General features: G+C 60.4%; 1 protein-coding gene across 1 annotated transcript in view; it reads left to right on the top strand.

Annotated features, from left to right (window-relative positions):
* Positions 1-3,746: 3,746 nt before the first annotated feature.
* The window catches only part of LOC122099759 (VPS10 domain-containing receptor SorCS2-like), a gene marked incomplete at its 3' end in the record, with an annotated part of 197,048 nt that continues 179,135 nt past the window's right edge, over positions 3,747-21,659 (top strand). The window contains exons 1-4 of the mRNA XM_042670296.1: positions 3,747-3,903; positions 4,441-4,722; positions 5,326-5,390; positions 8,204-8,443. Coding sequence (XP_042526230.1) covers positions 3,747-3,903; positions 4,441-4,722; positions 5,326-5,390; positions 8,204-8,443 — 744 coding nt within the window. The remainder of the gene's footprint in view (positions 3,904-4,440; positions 4,723-5,325; positions 5,391-8,203; positions 8,444-21,659) is intronic.

Here is a 21,659-nt window from a genome sequence, read left to right as displayed (position 1 = left end):
TAAGATTTGCACCGACATCTAGGGATGTCTGTTTTATTTCTCTTGAGTAGCCTACTTGTGACATGGGGACCAGTAACAACATGTCACTTTTTAGGTAAGAGAAAGATACTATGTTACTCCAGATACATCTTAACTTAAAACAAAACTTGTCCTGATGGCTGAGCTATGGTCAGTTCTCATCAGCCACACTCAGTGTCTCGTCTTTGTTATTGCTGATGTGGGCTGACGGGTTGTGGGGCTGTGATCCACCTATTTTAACTTTCCAGCCATCGCTAGGATAAGAGGTGCACTACGGAGCCCAGCTCTGTTGAAAAGCAGTCTTTCAAACCTTTTCAATGTTAGCTAGCCTCAGCCTCCCAAGTAGCTAGAATTACAGGTGTGAGCCTTCCGTGCCCAGCCATGAACAGTTTCCTCAATTTCATTTGTAGATTGTTGCTGGCATACAAAAGTACAGTTGATTTGTCCATATTAGTATTTTATCATGTGGTCTGACTGGGCATGTTTATTAGATTTTAGGAATCCAGTCCTCTTTCCCTTCTAGTATGCTGCTGGTCATACAAGGCATTGTAGTCTAGAAGCAAAGATCCAGAAGCTTTCAGTGTGACAGGCACTTCAGCCTGTCCACTCCCATATCCATCCATCTGTCCATCCATCCATTTATCCATCCATCATCCATCTATCATCTATCTGTCTGTCTGTCTGTCTGTCTACCTACCTACCTCCTGATCTACTTATCCATCTACCCATCATTCATCACCTATCAATTCATCAACCCATATATCAGTATTTACATGTACCCACCCATGTATTTATATTTACATCCATCATATATCCATGCATCCATGCATCCACTCACTTAGTAAATGCTGCCTGAGTGTCCACTGTGCTCTCAGCCCTGAGTGTGCCTCTAGGAATACAGTGGTGGACAGAACCGGACCCTGTCCTGTGACCCCTATCCTGTCAGAATGGGGTGGCTTTTGCCTCCGAAGAGGGCCTTGCAGGAACCGGTTTGGAGCAGGGCCCATGCTTTGCTGCTGGTCACTCTCTCCAAGGAAAATGCTGAGTGAAATTCTTCAAACCATGATCTTCAACCAAAATTTCATTTTTGAGGATTCTCCAACGTGTGAAGAATTTAAATGAAATGTCAAGTTCATAGTCAATATTTGGCAATGAAAATGTTGATTTCTGAACGGAATCTTGAAGACAAGGAATCCTGTGAGGCCTCTTTCCAGAAGCCTCTGAAGTGGAGGGCTTTGGAAACCTTCCTCCCGGGAGCCCGAACCCCAAATCTCTCAGCCTCCACTAGGACAGTGTCTACACAGAGGGTGTAAAACCTTCCGGTAGCTTCTCACTGCCTGTGCAACTCCTAGGCACCATATGGAGACTGAGAAATCAGCGAAAGATCTGGATGCTTTGTCTATATGAAAACAAATCATCGGTTATTTGGAAACAAGAGGGTTTTTTGGGGACTAAATCTTGAGTCATCCTCTGGAGACTGAGTTTACCACGTTGCCAGCTCTCTCCCCTTCCCCCTTTCCTCCCTCTCCCCCACTCTCTGCTTCCTCTCTCCCCTCTTCCCCCGCTCTCCTCTCCCTACCCTACCCTCTTCCCCTCCTCTTTCCTCCTCCTCCCTCCCTCCCCTCTTCCTCTCCTCTTCCCTGCTCTCCTCTCCCTACCCTCTTCCCCTCCTCTTTCCTCCTCCTCCCTCCCTCCCCTCTTCCTCTCCTCTTCCCTGCTCTCCTCTCCCTACCCTCTTCCCCTCCTCTTTCCTCCTCCTCCCTCCCTCCCCTCTTCCTCTCCTCTTTCCTCCCCCTCCCAGCTCTGCCCACCTCTGCTCTCTCCCCCCTCCTACTTTCTCCCCCCTTTCCTCCCTCTTCCTCCCACTTTCCTCCTCTCATCGCAATCCTCCCTCCCCCACTCTACCTTCTCTCTCTCCTCCCCCTCCTCCCCCAACTCTCTCCCCTCCCCTCCGCGCTCTCCTCTCCTTCCCCCACTCTACCCCCACACTCCCCGTATCTCTTTCCTCCTCTCCCCCTAACCTCCTCCCTCTCCCCTCCCTCTGCTCTCTCTTTCAGCTCTCCCCCTCTCTCCTCCCTCAGCCTTCTCCCCCCCTCTCCCTCTGCTCTCCCTCCTCCCCCAGACTTCTTCTTCTTCTTCTTCTTCTTTTTTTTTTGTAGATTCGGAGGCTTGAACTCTGGCCTTGGCACTGTCCCTCAGCTCTTCAGCTCAAGACGAGTGCTCTACCGTTTGAGCCACAGCGCCACTTCTGGTTTTCTAGTGGTTTATTGGAGATTTTCCTGCTGGGGCTGGCTTTGAACCGCGATCCTTAGATCTCAGCCCCCTGAGTAGCTAGGATTACAGGTGTGAGTCACTGGCGCCTGGCTTTCCCCCAGCCTTCTTTAGCAGATGCTAGCACGAACTCTACTAAACACAAAGCTGGCCAGATCAACCCTTCTCCCATTCTATATTATTTATTTTTGCTCAAGGCTGGTGCACTTGATCCACAGTTCCACCTCTGACTTTTTGCTGCTTAGGTGGAGATGAGTCTCATGGACTTTCCTGCCTGGACTGGCTTCGAACTGTGATCCTCAGGTCTCAGTCTGCTGAGTATCTAGATGACAGGTGTGCACCACCAGTGCCTGGCTTTCATTCCTTCTCCTGATAACCTCTAGAAGGTTCTCTTCAACCTCAGCATAAAGCACAGCACTTGAGCACTGGAGAGCCGCAGCTCCTCCCCCTGCCCGCCCCCTGCCCATGCTCAGCGTGTGTGGGCGGTGCCTGCAGCTCTGCACCTGTGCCCCTCGCTCTGTTTTGCTCCCCCAGGGCCTTGACTCCTCGCTCACATGCAAATGCACTTCCCTGGGACCCCAGCACTTTGGGTGGAATGAGTCCCGTCTCTGCTTTCCAGTATGCTCAGCACACACTTCCTGTTCCTGGAGCGCTCAGAGCTGTTAAGCAGAAATAAAGAGCTACAGGGTCAAAAAGTTGGGGGAAACCCTGGAGTTAATCAGAGCTGAATAGGTTTTTCAGCTGCAGAAATGTTCAGTGCTTGATATGCCAATGTCACGTGACTCTAACAGGGATAAAGTCAGCTGCCCCTCCTGGCGTGCTGGGTGCATCATGGAGAACCTCCTGGACTAAGGGCGTTCTCGGGGGACTTAAGGGAGCCCACCCTCTCATTTTATTGTATTTTGGTCTTCAAGGACCTTTGGCTAGGCAGGTTCTCTGTAACTTGAACCACACCCCAGCCCTTTTTGCTTCAGCTATTCTTTCAGATAAGGGCTCTTGTTACTGTCCAGGACTGGACTTTGCTCCTGCAAGGCTGGGGTGAGTCAGCACCCCATGCCAAGCTCATTGTTGAGCTGTGTCTCACCACTTGTTTTGGAGGGGGAGGGGAGGGTCTGGGCTGGCTTTGAACTGCAGTTTTTCTGATCTCTGCCTCCCAAGTAGCTGGCATTTTACTGCCCTGCCTGGCCTCCATCCTCTCAATTTATGGATGGGGAAACTGAGACCCAGAACCCATGGCTGGGTGGGGGGAGTTAGAAAAGTGTGACTGCTGGAGGTGGGGAGAGGTGCATGCTGGGTGAGGAGGGGAGAGGTGCATGCTGGGTAAGGTGAGGAGAGGTGAGCTAGGTGAGAGCAGAGGTGCATGCTGGGTGAGGAGGGGAGAGGTGCATGCTGGGTGAGGAGGGGAGAGGTGCATGCTGGGTGCCTCTCTTCCAGCGGGGGGGGGGGGGGGGGGCAGTATGGCCGCTGCCGGCCCAGTGGGTGCAGGCCTGGCTGCCAGCCCTGGCATCCGGAAGAGTTTGCCTGTGAGTGGACGTGCCCATGCCCTGTGGGCACTTGGTAGCTGGACTGCAGACTTGTGCATGCACCGCTGTGCCGTGCGCACCTCTGTGTTGGGTGTGGTCCTCCATGTCTGTCTGGGTGCCCAGGGCTGCCCGGACCTACTCTGCCGTCGTCCGTGGGAGGCCGGCTTGCAGAGGCATGCCCTGGTTTGGCTCCCACAGGTTGTGGAGTCTCTGGGACCCTTGTCTTCTCCAGGCTGGGTGGGGTTTAATAGTGCTCCATGGGGATTGGAGGCTTGGTCCCTGAGAGGTGGGGCCTTGAGAGGTGTGGCTGGTAGGAGGGCCTTAGGGGGCGTGGCTTCATCCTTAGGGGCTGTCCTAGGAAGGGACCCTAAGACTTAGTCTCTTCAGCTTTCTTGCTCCAGACGTGATCTTCCCTCCTCTCCCTCCCCCTGTTTCTCCTCCTCCTCCTCCCTGTGTTATAATCATATACCACCAGAGCTTAGGGACAGTGCCCAGGCCCTGAGTTCAGGACCCAGGACTGGCACAACAACAACAACAAATTATATACCCGAGTGCGCACACAGCAGAAGCCCGTGGAGGGGAGCATGGCCTGGTCTGTTCCACATCACCCTTTGGCTTCTGGTCCAAGCTGCAGTTCCAACCCATGTCCGCACGGCCTGCTCTGTTGCACCTGACAACTGCCAAGGAGATCCTGTCCCCGATCCCGCCCGCTCAGAGCCGTCCCCTCTTCCTGCTTGTTTGCTGAAGGTCAAGGGGGACAGCTCTGTGGGCTGTGGCAGCCTTGCTGTGCCGGTGTGGACCACAGGCTTCCTCTTGGTGGAGGTGGAAGCCAAGGGCAAGGCCAAGGGCGGGGTCTCCCAAGCCCTCCTCCTCCTCTCGGTGGAGTCAGGAGTCCCGCAGGTTTCTTCCAGTAAGAAGGGCTTCTGGTTTTGTTGTTTTAGTTATTTTTATTTTATTTTATTTTTTACAGGGTTTTGGGGGGAGACTCACAAGTGAGGCTTTGTCACATTAGTAAAGATAAGTGGGTATGTGATCACGAGACTGTGAATACTGGAGGAGGGGCTCTGCATGAGCAAGAGGTCTGATTGAGTGTTGGGAAGACACAGTGTCTCCCTCGTTTCTGGAGGGGAGCAGTCGGGAAGTGTGTCTTTGCAGACACACTGGGATCCAGCGGGGTCCCCACTCATCTGCCACAAAAGGCATCATTTGTTGGGGTGCTACTGAGCGCTGGGCCTTTAAATCTATTCCTTCCCAAACCCCCTTCTCCCCACAGCACACAGACAGACCCCAAGCCCCGGCCCAGCGGCTGCTTCGGGCTGGGAGGGCACGTTGATCACCACTGGACTCTCCCTGACAGACAGGAGGTGCCCATTCCTGCGTGGCCATCTGTCCCGTCTCTCTGCCGGTGCCCTGAGCCCAGTGAGCTCTTTCACCTCGACCCTGCCTGGCCCATGGGTGCTTCCTGCCGTACTGTTACCAGGACGGATGCTGCCCTGTTTCCCTTTCTCCCCAGATAGTTCCTCTAGGTTCCTGGATAACTCCTGTGGGCACGCCCTTCCCTGGCACTCATGTCTGTGGGTTTGTGTGCCTCCTCCATCAGACTCAGAGATCCCTAAGAGCGGAGAGCAGGAGTGATTCAGTGTAGAGCCGATTAGAGTGGGTGAGGAGGGTGGCTGGGGCTGAGCATCTTAGATGTCAGTGCTGGAAGAGAGCCTGGCATCGGACTGGGTGCTGGGGGCTGAGTATCAGCACATGCAGGTGGCCTGGCCTCAGGCCTGCAGGTCTCACCTGTGCACTGATGTCACGCCAGGTGTGTGCAGAGCCTCTGGTGGTCTCAGTGGGCGCTGCGTCACCACCGAGGTCTCTGGGGACAGCCCCCCTTTCCTCCTCCTGGGCAGGTGGGACGTCATGCCCGGAGCGGCCCGGCCTGCTGTCCTCGCTGTCCACACTTTTCAATTCTTTGTCTTGCTTCTGGGTCCCCAGGTCCCTGATGCGTTTTACTACAAGTGCCAAGAAATGGGAGGCGTCTGGAAGTGGGGTGATGGGTCCCTGTGGGGTTCCTGGCTACCACAGTGTTTCTTTGAACCTTAGGAGGAATCCCCAAGTGGCTTCCTTCAACTGTGGTGGCAGCCGGTGGCTGTAAACATGCCAATAATCCCGCCCCCCTGCCTACAACATGCCAGCCGCCCACAAACGCAAAGCAGGCCAGACAGTGTCTCCAGGAGGCTCCTCCGCCGGGAGAGGTGGCCCCCCTGCCCCCCGACCCGACACCGCAGAGTCCCTGCTATGGCTCCCTCCACACTTCCCAGCGTCCTCCCCTGCTCCCAGAGCCCTCCACGGCCCGTCAGCAGGCAGCTTGCTTTCTGGGGGTGCTGGCCAGTGGCTGAACGTGGCTTTCACGCTGGACAGGGGCCCTGCAGCCCTGGGGTCCTCTCGTCACCCTGTCCCAGTGCCCCATGTCTGCATGCCCTAAAGGTCTGTGCAGGTCGCACAGAGGGAGGAACGAGCCTCCGCTTCCAAATGCATGTAGCATTCAGCCCAGGTGGCAGATTGTTCTGGAAAGCCCTGGTGAGTCATGCTGCCATCTGGGGTGCAGGCTGGCTCTGCTCCTCCCTCGAGGCTCCCCGGCTAGCTGGACGGTAGATCTGAGCCTCTGGGGTGGGGTCCTGAGACCCCCCACCTCCTCCGGAGGAAGCAGCGTGGTGATTGGAGGGCAGGGGTAGGGTCGCCTCCCGTGTGCATGGGTCTGCTGTGTCGCCTCTTCTATCGACGGGCACAGCTCGTGCTTCACAGCCTAGCCCCGGGGGCCATCTTCTTTCCAGCCCCAGCACATAGTTGGCGCTCAGTAATCGACCTTCAGATGTAAAACCAAAACACAGCAAAACCACTAGATGCTGGAAGAGACCACAGCTGTCAAAGAGCCCCCTGCAATGCACACGGGACTGGGGGACGTAGTTTCAGGGGCAGGAGTCTCTGCCATTTAGGCTGGAGGGGGCTCCCTTCCCTGACCCCTCCCCAGGCCCTGCCCCCTTCCCTTTCCAGCTCCCTTTGACTCCCTGGCTGGACCAGGTATTCCCACAGCCGTCAGGCCTCCCTTCCTCAGCCTCCCTTCCTCAGCCTCCCTTCCTCTGATCCTGAGAGGTTGGGGATTTATACCCGGGGTCAGGGAGCTGGCACACATCCCATGGGAAGAAGAGCTGGGGTACAGGGGATCCCAGTGAGGTGTTTGCTGTTGGGTAGACTTTCTGGGGCTCAACTCTGCAGTCTTTCCCAAATGCTGGTGTTGGGGACTTTGACCTCTGCCCTGGCTGTTCTCTTGGGACTGGCTGGGCCCACCGGACCCCACTCCAGCTCCTCTGGGGAAGTGGGGGGATGGGTGGGTGAGCCCTGGCTCAGACCAAGGGTCAGGGCTGGCCTGGACCCTGGCCCTGCCCATGTGTGTGTCCCCAGGGCCAGCTGGGCACGTCCCAGGGGAACCCAGAGACCTTCCTTTGCCAGTGAACAGAAACAGGCAGGTGGGCCCTTGACTCCACATCCACCGGGGTGCGTCCGTCCAGGCTGCCCAGCACCCCACTCCTGCCGCAGACTGTGTGTGTGCGGGGACGAAGCCCCCTGGAGATGCCGGACCCGGCCTGCTGTCTCCACGGCCGTGCTGGCTGTGGTGGTGGTGGTGGGGTAACCATGTCACTTGCTGCCTCTCCCCTCTGTCAGCTCGGGACACCGGGTCTTTGCTTTATTATTTCGTTGATCTCTGAACTTGAACTCTGGGCCTGGGCGCTGTCCCTCAGCTCTTCAGCTCAAGACAAGTGCTCTACAGCTTGAGCTACAGCGCCACTTCTGGTTTGCTGGTGGTTTATTGGAGATAAGAGTCTCTTGGACTTTCCTGCCCGGGCTGGCTTTGAACCGTGATCCTCAGATCTCAGCCTCCTGAGTAGCCGGGCCACGGGGCGTGAGCCGCCGGCCGGGGCCGCCGGGATTCTTGCTGGGGCCCAGCAGGTGCCGCGGCGGGCGGGGCGGGCGGGGCGGGCGGGGCGGGCGGGCGGCCTTGCCAGCGCGCGGGCGGCAGGTGGCGCTGCGGCCCCGGCGGGGCGGCCGGGCTGCGCGGCGGCCTCGTCCCCTCCTCCGCCCGCCCCTCGCCCGCTCCTTTCTCTGCGCTCCGCCCGCCCGCGCTCCCCGCGCTCCCCGCGCCCTCGCGCTCTCCCCGCCGCCGCCGCCGCCCCGGCCCGGACGCCCCGCGCCGCCGCCCCTCGGCGACCATGGCGCACCCGGGCCCCGCCGCCCGAGCCCGCCGCCCCGGGGCCCCGCCGCCGCCGCCCCGGCCCCGGCCCCGCGCGCGGCCGCTCCTGCTGCTGCTGCTGCCGCTGCTGCTGCCGCCGCCGCTGCCGGCCGAGCCCGGGCGCCCGGGGGCCCCCGCGCGGGTCACCCGGGGCCCGCCGAGCCCGCCCCGCGGCCGCCCGGACGGCGCGGCTCCCGCGCCCCGCGCCCCGGCTCCGGGCCGGGGGCGCCCCGCGCGGGCGGCGGCGGCGGGGGCCTCGCGGGCGCAGGTCTCGCTGGTCAGCTCCTCGTTCGTGCTCAAGGGGGACGCGACGCACAACCAGGCGATGGTGCACTGGACCGGGGAGAGCAGCGGCGTAAGTCACCGGCCCGGCCCGCCCGGCCCGGCCTCCCCACGACCTGCGCGCCCGCCGCCCGGCTCGGTGCGCCCTCCGCCGCGCCGGGGTCCGCGTGACCCGGCGGCCTGGCAGGGCACGGTCCCCGCGCCGAGCCCCGGGGGTTGGGGGCTCCCTCGCAGTGTGTGTGTGCGCGCGCGCGAGTGTGCGAGAGTGCCGGTGTGAGCCTGTGGGTGTGTATGAGTGCGAGCGTGTGAGTGCGCGTGTGCATGAGTTGTATGAGTGAGTGTGCGAGTGTGTTTGTGCGAGTGTTGGTGCATGTGTGTGTGAGTGTCCATGAGTGAGTGCATCTGTGTGACTGCATGAGTGTGTGCATGTGAGTGTGTGTGTGCGTGAGTGTGCACGTGTGAGTGTGCATGGGTGTATGAACATGCATGAGTTAGTGTGAATGTGCCTGAGTATGTGTATGTGTGTGAGTGTGCATGAGTGAGTGTGTGAGTGTACATGAGTGTGCATGTGTGGGTGTGCATGAGTGCGAGTGTGCATGAGTGTGTGCATGTGTGGGTGTGCATGAGTGTGCATGAGTGTATGCATGTGAGTGAGTGTGCACTCACATGCTAGCCTTAGACTGAGCCGGGGCCAATGGTCACTCTGGGGTCCCGGGTCTGCCAGTGTAGGCGAAGGGGTGGGGTCCGCTCTGGGGGGGGAAGGGAGGAGAGATGAAGTGGCCTTCACTTCTCTTAGCCCATCTTCTCCATGCCCTCTGGCTGACCTCACCTCCTCCTGGCTCCCGGAGTTCTCAGGGGCCACCTGGTACCTCGCTTCCGTTTGTGCTGTGGAAGAGATGGGGTGTGTGTGGGGGGGTGGCGGCCGCACCCGAAGCGTGCTGGGCCTGGAGCGCGGTGTCTCCTCCCCAGCGGCTGGTGGCCTGCAGGGCCCAGGTCCCCCCTGAGGTCCTGGGTCATTTCTGGCATCTCCGTGTGGACCGGAATCCCTCAGGGCAGAGCTGATCCCCTGTCGTGGTGAGCCCGCAGGGAGCAGTCAGCGCTCTGGAGGGGGGGTGCCCCTCTCCTGAGGGCCTGGGTCAGCTCTCCATCTGCATTTGACAAGGGGCCAGACCCAGCTGTGCAGCCGGCCAGCCTTTCCCCGCTGGCCCAAACTCACGGACAAATCCTGTTCACATTCCCTGCGGGCTAGAAGGAAACCTGGAAACTGACAACTCCGACCAAATAAACATGGAGAGTCAATCCCGTGGCTCTGGACCTAGCCAAAGCAGTCTGCTGAGGCAGGTCCTCCAGCAAGCCTCTTCCTGCCCCTCTGTCCCTCAGCATCAGGGGCTGGGGGGAGGGGGACCACGCTGCCTCCAGCATCCCGTTCTGAGCCCTGGGGGCCTGGAGGAGCTTCTCAGAGAGTTGTGGCAGGGGACTGGCTGGCGGGCTGAGGCCTCGGGGGTCTGGAAGGAGTCTGTTCACGGTATCCATGCCCATGGGGGCGTGGCTGGCCTCAGCGGGTGGTCTTGTATCCTGGTTGCTGGCACATGAGTGCTGGCTGTTGGGCAGTGAGCAGGGGTGAGTGCAGGGCTACACCAGCTTCCCTGCCAAGTAGGGGAGAGAAGTCCAAGCAACTAGACAGAAGCTTCTGGGGGCCCAGGCCCCGCCCACGGCAGTCTGGGATTATCAAGGGTGGGTGTCCAATTGGCTAGGAGAAGGAGATCTCCGAGTGCCGCTGCGCACCAGTGACTCACACCTATCTGAGTTACAAAGGAGACTGTGATCTGAGGACAGTGGTTCAAAGCCAGCCTGGAGAGGCAAGTCTGAGGCTCTTATCTCCAATGAGCCAGCAAAAAAAGCCAGAAGTAGAGCTGTGGCCCCAGTGGCGCAGCCCCAGCCTGGGGTGAGAAGGCTCAGGGACAGGCCCAGCTTTGCCTTCAAGCCTCAGGACAGGCACAGACGCACACAGCATTGAGAGGGGACGGCCTGCGACTAATGGCGTCTGAGCACCTTCCACTAGAAGGAGCGGCAGGGTTCAAGCTGCTTCTAAGACAGTGCCCCGCCGCAGCCCAGGAACATAGGTGAGCTTTCCTCACCACGGCTCCGTTCTCCCTGCTCCCATGGAGAGGGGCTGGGACTCGCTTGGAAGTTCAAACATTGCCTGCCTGACATCTAGCTGTGGCAAGCGCTTGTTATATGTAGGATTAATGTCTCATTGAAACCAACCTCCATCCTTTTTTACGGCCCCGGAGTGAGCAGTGCACACACAGCGCCAGGGCTTGCGTCTCCGGGTGCCCCCCCGGCCCGTGGGTGTCCATCGCCGCGCTGGTCTCTGCCTCTGGGGTCACCGGTTCCTATAACCGGGGATGCAAGCATGTCTGCCTCAGCCCAGGAATCGGAATGCGCTCCTTCCCCGGAGATCCTTGAACTTCAGCCTTGCTCAGCCTTGGATGTGGACCCCAGCTTCATGAAGCTTTGTCCCCTCAGTTCTGTTTCCTCCTGCCTGTCCCCCTCTTCTGCCTGGCCCTCCTCCACACCTAGCATGTGGAGGGGGTCACGTGCAGAGAGACCTCCATGATGAGCAATCTTCTGCTTGGGGGTCTTGATGAGCCCTTGTGAATGCCTATGTGCGTAAACTGAGAGCGAGCACTGCAGGTTCTAAGAGCTTCTGAAACCTGGTTCTCTGAGTTAGAAGGTCAGGGGCAGCCAGATGAGGTGGCTCACATCCATAACCCAGGAGGCTGAGATGGTGGTTGGGGCCAGACTGGGTCTTAACTAGTGAGCTGGGCATAGTAGTTTACATCTGAAATCAAAGTTTTTCTGGAGGCATGGCTAAAAGAGGATCACAGTCTGAAGCCTGGCCTGTAACACTATCCCCCCCGCCCCCCAAAAGTCAAAGATTCCCAACTATAGCAAAAAGGAGGGCTGGGGGTGTGGTTCAGCACTAGAGTGCCTGCTTAGCAATCGAGAGTCCCTGAGTTCAAACTCCAGTACCGCCAAAGCAAAAATATCAAGAGTAAAGGCAGATCCTCCTCTGGCAGCCCAGCCCAGTTGCCCTGGGAGGTCAGCCATGGCACCTGCCTGAGCAGGTGCATTCGTGTGCCGGATGGCAGGGTGGCAGCCTCCTTCCGGGAGGCTGGGAGTCTCGAGTTCTAGCTGTGGGCAGGGCTGGCTTCCCTGCCCCTGGCTTGCAGCGTCTCCACAGTCCTTCTGCGTGTCTTATCCCGACCTCCTCCTCCTCCTGCCCCTCCTTTCTCTCCCCCCCCTCCTCCTTCCCTTCCTCCCCCTCCTCTGCTTTTGCTGGTTCTGGGGCTTGAACTCAGGGCCTTGGCGCTGTCCCTGAGCTTTTGTTCAAGGCTAGCACTCTACCATTGGAGCCACAGCACCGCTTCTGGCTTTTTCTGTGTATGTGGTGCTGAGGAATGGAACCTGGGGCTTCATGCATGCTAGGCAAACATGCTACCACTGAGCCACCTTCCCCGCCCCAACCACTCTTCTTACAAAGACTCCAGTTACATGGAATAAGTTTACGGCAATGACCTCATTGAAAGGTAATCACCTATTTAAAATACAGTCTCTTCTAAGGTGCTGGGATCAGGCTGAGAAGCCGGGCCTGGCTCTCAGTGGGAAGGATGGCAGGGGTGGGAGGAGCCCCACATGGGAGGCGGGGCCTGGGTTGTGGGGGGGAGGAGGTGGAGGGCAGAGGTGCATGGAGGGAGGCTGAGTTCTCAGCAGGAAGGCCTGTGGCCTGGAGACTGGAATTTGAGGGTGCATGTGTACCCCATGAGGCAGATGAACAGAAGCCTGAGGGAGGAAGCTGGGGTAGTGAGCATGCTGTGTATGTGTGTGTGCATTGTGTACATGTGTGCGTGTGCGAGTGTATCCGTGTGTGTATGTGCGCATATGCGTGCACATGCATGTACACCTGTGCGTGAATGTGTTGGACATGAGTGTGCATGTTTGTGTGTGCCATGCATATGCCTATGTGCATGCATGCGAGTGTGTCCACGCGTGGGCATGTGTACATGCCTTGCATGTGTGTGTGCATACCGGCTCTGGCCGGGGCCTGGCTGTAACAGGACGTGTGTCAGCTGTGTGTGCGGGGGCCATGGTGTGGGCTCTGGAGCCAGCGCTTGCTCCAGGCTCTGCAGGGACTGCAGGGGGATGAGGCGCTGGTGTGCCCCGGTGCCGGCGGGCTCCAAGATGATGCTCATGACTCTCACCCAACACCGCAGCTTCCTCGGTCTCCACTCCTCTCCTGCCAACGCACAGCGGCCGCTCCTCTGCCTGTCTCTGCTCAGACGTGCTTGATACCCACGTTCCCAATCTTTCTTGGGCCTCAGTTTCCCCATCCGTAACAGGAGCGGCAGCCCTGTGATCCCCATACACACGTTAGTGTATGTGTGTTTGGTTCGTAGACAGGGGAACGGGGATTAAAGGAAGGAGTGAGGAGCTGTGTGGAGGTGAGCTGGATTCTGGGTGTGAAGTACCCATACCCACGTCTTTTGTTATTCTGATGGACATGGCCTGCACCCCACCTCTCCCCTTCCCCCCCCCCCATCCCTGTCCAGCACCTTGCTTCAGGCCTGCTGTGGACAATATGGAGAGCTGCTCACCCTGACTCCAGACAGGCCACCCTTGTCATTTTTAACATCAAATAGGGAGTGAGAGCCAGCCCGGCAAAACCGGAAGTGGAGAAACAGAAACTCCAGTATTTAGCTGGGCGCTGGCGGGCACCGGTGGCGCGCTTCTGCGATCCTAGCTACTCTGGAGCTGAGATCTGAGGATTGCTCCTCGAAGCCAGCCTGGACAGAAAGGTCCCGGGACTCTTAACCACCACAAAGTGGGAAGTGGAAGAGCTCTATCCGTGAGCGAAAAAAGATCAGGGACAGTGCCCAGACCCAGACGGAAAAGCGTCCATATTCTTTTGAGGTGGAAAAATTCCTTCTCGTTTGGCATTTAGCTTGCAGTCACTTACTGTATTTGCACAGAAAAGCACAATCATTTAATTAGTTTCTCCTCACACCAGCTCCAAGGTCTTAAAATAACAGCACTCTCCTTCCTTAGTAATTTTCTTGCAAGAGCAGATAATTTGCTCCACTGTTTAGCTTGCCTTGACTCAAACGCTGCCCATCTCTTGTGCTCTGCCGTTTCCTGATGCCCGGATATAAAATAAAGTTCAAAGGAGCATAAGAAGAGAGTCAGGCGGAGTTTGTGCAGCTTCTCTTCAGATCAGTTTCGCTTCAGGAGCCGTTTGTGAGCTTTCTGCAGAGGTGTCAGAGGAGGAGCTGGTCTTGCTGGGGCTCCGCCCAGGGCGGCATCTGCTGAACGTGACCCCCAGTCACATCCCCTATTATGTAGAAAATTAATAACCACAGCTTCCGCTAGCACACCCACTGCCCGGCCAGCTGCGCCGCGTGGAGGGAGTCCCAAGGAGACCTCTCAGATCAGAACAACCCAAGCCCGGCCACAGCCAGCAAGAAGGACCCGAGTCCTGATTTGCCTGTCTGTTCTTGAGCTCAAGTGCATGTTTTTAGTACAAGAATATTGTTATTTTTATTATTTAACTTATGGTAAATATAAATAACAAAGTTTAACACTCTGTGTGTGTGTGTGTGTGTGTGTGTGTGTGTGTGTGTGTGGTGTATGCTGGTCCTGGGACTTGAACTCGGGACCTTGTGCTGTCCCTTGGCTTTTTTACTCAAAGTTGATATTCTACCACTTGAGCCACAGCTCCACTTTTAATTGGAGATAAGGGTCTCATGGACCTTTCAGCCCAGGCTGGATTTGAACCACCATCCTCAGATGTTTCTTGAGTAGCTAGAATGAAAGGTGCGAGCCACCGCGCTGGGTGTGGCTGTTTTAAATGCATACTTCAGTGGCGTTAGGCACAACTTACGCCGTGTGTCCACACCATCGCCCTCCACACTTCTGCATGGTGTTCCCCACCCTAAATGACCCTCATCCAACACACGCTTCCTCCGCCACCCCTGGGAATCTCTGGCTTGCTCTCCGACTCTGCATTTGGCAGCTCCGGGGAGCACATGCCAGCGACCACATTTGTTCTTCGAGGACTGGCTTGTGGTTAAATGCCTAATGTCCTCAAGCCTCACCCACGTGGTACTTTCCTTTTCAAGGCTGTACGGTTCTCCAGGAGGGTACACGGGCACTTTGCTTCCCGTTCACCTGATGACGGCCACGCCAGTTGTTTCTACCTCCCTTTGGCTGCCATGAATACTGTCTGTAGTTCAGGTTCCTGGTTGGAATTCTTTTGGCTGTGTACCCAGAAATGGGATGGCCACTTCATACCATCACCCTGTGTTTAATTTTAAAGTTAGCCTGAGGTTTGAGCCACAGCAGAAATGGCTCCCATGTTAGTCTGGAGTTCTGTCCACTTGCTGGGCGTGGCTGGGCTGTGATCCCCCGGGAAAGCCAGAGGCAGGGATGGGTGGGGGGGGGGGAGTGGGGAGGTGGGGGCTCATTCACAGCCCAGGCTCTAGAGGGTACGGAGTTGCCAGGAGTGGGTTTGTCCTGTTTCACTCCCATATCCTCTGAATTCTGCCTCGCGTGCCCACACCTGTCACCCGAGGGGTTGCTGTCCCCCAGGCATCGTCCGGCCCAGCCACGCGCACGTCCAGTTCAAGCCCGTTCTCCCCTGTTCCTGTTCCGAGGCCCTTTCCCTATCGACTTGCGCATTGACCAGTTCAGGGATTCAATTTTCACTCCATAAAAATGAAGCACTCAATAAAAATCCTGCGTTTTTCTCAATTTATGCCCATCAATACTGCTCAACCCGTCCAGATTTGTTTTCTGATTTATCATTTGATGGCTGAGTTGGGCTTTGGGGTGTTTATTTTGATCCTGGGATCCAAGTAACTCCTTCTAGGACCTGATGTGTGTCAGCTCAAAGGGGGTACCCCGGGGGGCAGGGGTTCCAGGATGCTCATGGAGTATTTGCTGGGGGCCGGGGTCTCCCCAGCCTGCCATGGGGGGGGGTTAGTTCTCTGTGCCGTAGATCCTCACCTACCCCACCTCTGGAGAAGCCCCTAGAACTTTCTTGGAAGGTGCATTTGGATTTAGCAGGAGACTCGTGAGTGTGAAGCACGCCAGTTCAGCAGCGAAGGTCTCAAAGTGCTGAACTGGTTTCTTGGGCGCGTGCAGCCGCGCCGCCGGCCGCGGTGGGAGCCGGGGAGCGCCGTGGGGTGTCGAGGCCGATGGCAGCTCCGAGTCTCCTGGGAGACACCGCGGTTTCGGTGGCAAGGGTGGTCCCAGTTCTAAACCCCATTGTGACTTAGGGGCCCCTTTCATAATAGAAGGACAGCTCGGTTGTATTTGGACAATCAAGAGGTCATTGTTTCTCCATCTAAATTCACCGGCCCCGGAAAAGCCAGCTGAGACACAGAAACACGCACAAATAACAGCGGTGTGGCCAGGACGTGGCTGGTGGACGGGAGGGGACGGGGGCCCTGCCAGTGTGACCCCTCTGCCCCACCACCCCCACCTTGGCCTTGGCCCTGTCTCATCTCCTGAGGGCCTTGTGTTCCCTGCTGGTCCCCCTGGGCGACACACTGTCGGTGCTTCGTGAATGTCTGGTGACTTAGGGACCAGTGGAGTAGGGGTGGGGGGAGACCGCTGACACCCCCCTCCCCCGCTCGGTGGCCCTGTCCCCTTCCAGCCCGGCGAGGGAGTCCGGGGATGGATGACCCGGCCAGGGTCCTGCCACACGCCCCATGAGCGACAGGCTGGCGTCTCTGGTCAGTTGCCCGCTCCATGGAGGTCCTTCAAAACACGAATTAGCCTCCACCCAGGACAGTGAGGCCCACCTCACCGGTCTTGGCAGACCAGACAGAGCTGGAGAGGCTGAGGCCCGCTGCCCGCCCGAGGAGCCCTTGCTGGAGGGACAGCGGGGGCAGGGCGGCCTGCAGCGGGCCCTGGAGGCTGCGCATGCGCTCAGTGCCCTCCTCGCCCCGGGCCCTGCCTTATCCCGAGCCAGGTGGAGCCAGGTGCTCAGCGGTGAGAAAATCCCGGCTCCAGAGTGAGGCTGGCGTGTTGACACAGTGTCCCTGTTCTCAGTGTCAGCTGGCGTACAGAGAGTAGAGCGAAAAGCAAACACTGGTGGGGGGGGCAGCTCTGCCCAGCCTTCAACAGAGATGGCTGGCAGAGGCCGTGTGACAGACGGCTTCTTTGGTGAGCAGGGCTCAGCAGAGGGTTGGACCTTTGGATGAGAGGCCTGCTCCTCCCTCCCCAATCCTACACTAAGAGAGCACTTCCTCTGGACCAGCTTTGGAAGAAAAACCAGTTTTCTTTCTCTGCCACTCCTGGGGCTTGAATTCAAGGCCTGGGCACTGTGCCTTAGCTTTTGTTTTAAACTGAGGGCTGGGTGTGCCAACCCTCGAGCCACAGCTCCAGTTCTGACGTTTTGTTGGCTAATTAGGGGTAAGTATCTCACGGACTTTCCTGCCAAGGTGGGCTTTGAATCTCGATCCTCGGATCTCGGCCTCCTGAGTAGCTGGGATTACAGGCGTGAGCCACCAGTGGATAACCAGTCTCTGATACCTTTGAGATACTTTGGGAAGCCCTCAAATGACCTTTGTGCCCATCTGGGTGCCCACAAACCAACGTGTTCCTTGGGAAAAGCTGACAAGGCGTCCGTATTGGGGAAGGTCTGGGGTTGCCTGCCCCTTCCTTCAGCCCCCGCCCCCTGCCTCAGCCTGGGCTGGGAGCCGGGGGAATCAGTGGGACTGCTCGGGCCTCCCAGGGCCCAACAGATGTGTGTGCTGTGGTCAGAGTTCTGCCTGCCTGTCGAGATCTGCCACTGCAAGTGCCCTGCCCACTCTTCTGGGCCTCAGTTTCCTCATCTGACAAGGCCGATGATGTCCCTGGCCTGTCAGAGGAAAGGCCTTGGCTGTGGGGGACGCGACACTCTAAACGTGCTGTCTTTTTAAAAAGGAAGACGGTTGCAGGTGGTAGCGTTTTTCTTCCGTTTCTGGCGTCGTTTGCTGAAGTAACACAAAGGCCAGCGTTCTTCATGAAACATTCATCTCCGAGCCTGCTCGTAAAACAGTCTCTCTGGTTGACATCTGGTTTTTCACAAGTTTCTCGATATGAATGATTGCCTGGAATGTTACCTCCTCAGAACTTCCTTCCATCTTGCCCCAGGCCACGCAGGGACCGGGAAACCATGGCGCAGGCCTGGCGGGGTGCGGCAGTGGCCCTGGGGGCCTGCTGCCCCCTCCCTGGCCCTGCTGCCCGCCTGGGCTCTGCCCTTTGGGGTGGGGGGAAGGGCAGAGTGGCCCCCTGTCTCTAGGGCTCATGAGATCCCCGCTTTTCCAGGAAGCCAGGACATTTCCTGTTCCCACAGGAAGTGGGGGCCATTGTCATGTGGGGGCCTTGGCAGGAAGGGGAGGGGACAGTGCTGCTCTTCTGCCCTCCTTCTGGTTGCCAGGCTCTTGAGCACCGAGGAACCAAGTCTGAGGTCTGTGTGACTCAGTCTCACAGGCCTGGGGGTGATGGCTGGTCACCCACCATGGGGATGGGGGAGGTAAACCAGGGCTCCAGAATGGATGCATTAGCATAGATGAATATTCATAAGCCTTTGTCTTGGGCAAGGCTTCCCCGCTTCTCATGAGGGGGCTGCTACACCCACCCCTTGTCCTCTCGTCCAGCTCCTGCCGGCAGATACCGAGCCATGGCCAGTGGTGCCGCTCCCTCCCCTCCCAGAAGGTCCGGAACTGCCTCCCTGCAGTTCTGTTCTGCAGCCTTGTTCCTGCCCCCAGGGAGAGGGGCATCTGCTCGGCTCACTGGACCAGACCTGCTGTGTACCAGTGGTGCCCAGGCCCCCGTGGCTGACGTGGCCTGAGGGGTGAGAGGCATTGGCGCCTGCCTCTGCCTCCATCCTGGGAGCTGGAGGGAATCTTGCAGGACCTTGTCTACGTGCCCCCCTTGCCCCCCTTGCCCGCGCCCCCCTTGCCTGCGCCCCCTTGCCCGCACCCCCCTTTGTCCCCCCTTGCCCGCGCCCCCCTTGCCCGCACCCCCCTTGCCCGCGCCCCCCTTGCCTGCGCCCCCTTGCCCGCACCCCCCTTGCCCATGACCCCCTTGCCCACGCCCCCCTTTGCCCCCCCTTGCCCGCGCCCCCCTTGCCCACGCCCCCCTTTGTCCCCCCTTGCCCGCGCCCCCCTTGCCCACGCCCCCCTTTGTCCCCCCTTGCCCGCGCCCCCCTTGCCCGCGCCCCCCCTTGCCCGCGCCCCCCCTTGCCCGCGCCCCCCTTGCCCGCGCCCCCCTTGCCCATGCCCCCCTTTGTCCCCCCTTGCCCGCGCCCCCCCTTGCCCACGCCCCCCTTGCCCGCGCCCCCCTTGCCCGCGCCCCCCTTGCCCGCGCCCCCTTGCCCGCGCCCCCCTTGCCCATGCCCCCCTTGCCCGCGCCCCCCTTGCCCATGCCCCCCTTGCCCGCGCCCCCCTTGCCCATGCCCCCCTTGCCCATGCCCCCCTTGCCCGTGCCCCCCTTGCCCGCACCCCCCTTGCCCGCACCCCCCCTTGCCCGCGCCCCCCTTGCCCGCGCCCCCCTTGCCCGCGCCCCCTTGCCCGCGCCCCCCTTGCCCACTCCCCCCTTTGCCCCCCCTTGCCCGCGCCCCCCCTTGCCCGCGCCCCCCTTGCCCGCGCCCCCTTGCCCGCGCCCCCCCTTGCCCGCGCCCCCCTTTGCCCCCCCTTGCCCGCGCCCCCTTGCCCGCGCCCCCCCTTGCCCACTCCCCCCTTTGCCCCCCCCTTGCCCACTCCCCCCTTTGTCCCCCCTTGCCCGCGCCCCCCCTTGCCCGCGCCCCCCTTGCCCACGCCCCCCTTTGCCCCCCCTTGCCCATGCCCCCCTTGCCTGCGCCCCCCTTCCCTGCGCCCCCCCCTTGCCCACGCCCCCCTTTGCCCCCCCTTCCCCGTGCCCCCCCTTGCCCACGCCCCCCTTCCCTGCGCCCCCCTTGCCCGCGCCCGCGCCCCCCTTGCCCGCACCTCCCTCGCTCTCCCTGGTGCCAGGAGGATGATTGCGCTCAGGTGCTCTGGTCCCTGGCTCTGGTCCCCTGGCAGGCCCCGTAGGGAGCAGCCTGTGCTGGGACCTGGCCTGGAATCTTCTAAGCACGGAGAGTGGTTCTGTGCCCTCCCTGGCCCTGCCTGTGCCCCTGGCCCTGGCTGGCCTTGTCACCACGGCCCGCTGTCCATCCCCGGTAGAGTTATCCTTTCTGCTCTGTGGCCTGGTTGTGCAAGCTGCTGGCCTCGGCCTTCCCTTCCATCATTTGGCCAGTAAGAAGACTGACCAGGCCTGGCTGTGGCCTACAGCCTGTCCTGCCTGCTGGGCAGCCAGGGCCCCTCAGATGCCACCTGCTTACCCACCCCGTCACCCACCCCGTCACCCACCCCGTCACCCACCCACCCTGTCACCCACCCCGTCACCCACCCTGTCACCCACCCCGTCACCCACCCCGTCACCCACCCCGTCACCCACCCACCCTGTCACCCACCCCGTCACCCACCCCGTCACCCACCCACCCTGTCACCCACCCCGTCACCCACCCACCCCGTCACCCACCCCGTCACCCACCCTGTCACCCACCCTGTCACCCACCCCGTCACCCACCCTGTCACCCACCCCGTCACCCACCCCGTCACCCACCCTGTCACCCACCCCGTCACCCACCCTGTCACCCACCCTGTCACCCACCCCGTCACCCACCCTGTCACCCACCTACCCCGTCACCCACCCCGTCACCCACCCCGTCACCCACCCACCCTGTCACCCACCCCGTCACCCACCTACCCCGTCACCCACCCCGTCACCCACCCTGTCACCCACCCCGTCACCCACCCTGTCACCCACCCCGTCACCCACCCACCCCGTCACCCACCCCGTCACCCACCCTGTCACCCACCCTGTCACCCACCCCGTCACCCACCCTGTCACCCACCCTGTCACCCACCCCGTCACCCACCCCGTCACCCACCCACCCCGTCACCCACCCCGTCACCCACCCTGTCACCCACCCCGTCACCCACCCCGTCACCCACCCCGTCACCCACCCCGTCACCCACCCCGTCACCCACCCTGTCACCCACCTACCCCGTCACCCACCCCGTCACCCACCCCGTCACCCACCCACCCTGTCACCCACCCCGTCACCCACCTACCCCGTCACCCACCCCGTCACCCACCCTGTCACCCACCCTGTCACCCACCCTGTCACCCACCCCGTCACCCACCCCGTCACCCACCCCGTCACCCACCCCGTCACCCACCCCGTCACCCACCCACCCCGTCACCCACCCCGTCACCCACCCCGTCACCCACCCCGTCACCCACCCCGTCACCCACCCCGTCACCCACCCTGTCACCCACCTACCCCGTCACCCACCCCGTCACCCACCCCGTCACCCACCCACCCTGTCACCCACCCCGTCACCCACCCACCCCGTCACCCACCCCGTCACCCACCCCGTCACCCACCCCGTCACCCACCCCGTCACCCACCCCGTCACCCACCCTGTCACCCACCTACCCCGTCACCCACCCACCCTGTCACCCACCCTGTCACCCACCCACCCTGTCACCCACCCCGTCACCCACCCTGTCACCCACCTACCCCGTCACCCACCCCGTCACCCACCCTGTCACCCACCCACCGTCACCCACCCTGTCACCCACCCCGTCACCCACCTACCCCGTCACCCACCCTGTCACCCACCTACCCCGTCACCCACCCCGTCACCCACCCCGTCACCCACCCCGTCACCCACCCCGTCACCCACCCTGTCACCCACCTACCCCGTCACCCACCCACCCTGTCACCCACCCTGTCACCCACCCACCCTGTCACCCACCCCGTCACCCACCCTGTCACCCACCTACCCCGTCACCCACCCCGTCACCCACCCTGTCACCCACCCACCGTCACCCACCCTGTCACCCACCCCGTCACCCACCCACCCTGTCACCCACCCTGTCACCCACCCTGTCACCCACCCACCGTCACCCACCCTGTCACCCACCCCGTCACCCACCCACCCTGTCACCCACCCCGTCACCCACCCTGTCACCCACCCACCTTGTCACCTACCCTGTCACCCACCTACCCCGTCACCCACCCTGTCACCCACCCACCCTGTCACCCACCTACCCCGTCACCCACCCTGTCACCCACCCACCCACCCTGTCACCTACCTACCTCATCACCCGCCCACCCCGTCACCCACCCACCCTGTCACCCACCCTCC

The sequence above is a fragment of the Dipodomys spectabilis genome, unplaced genomic scaffold (genome assembly GCF_019054845.1).
Source record: "Dipodomys spectabilis isolate Male_0828 unplaced genomic scaffold, ASM1905484v1 ptg000532l, whole genome shotgun sequence".
Lineage (NCBI taxonomy): Eukaryota > Metazoa > Chordata > Mammalia > Rodentia > Heteromyidae > Dipodomys > Dipodomys spectabilis.
The sequence above is the reverse complement of the archived record's forward strand: the minus strand, read 5'-3'. Positions and strand labels throughout refer to the sequence as shown.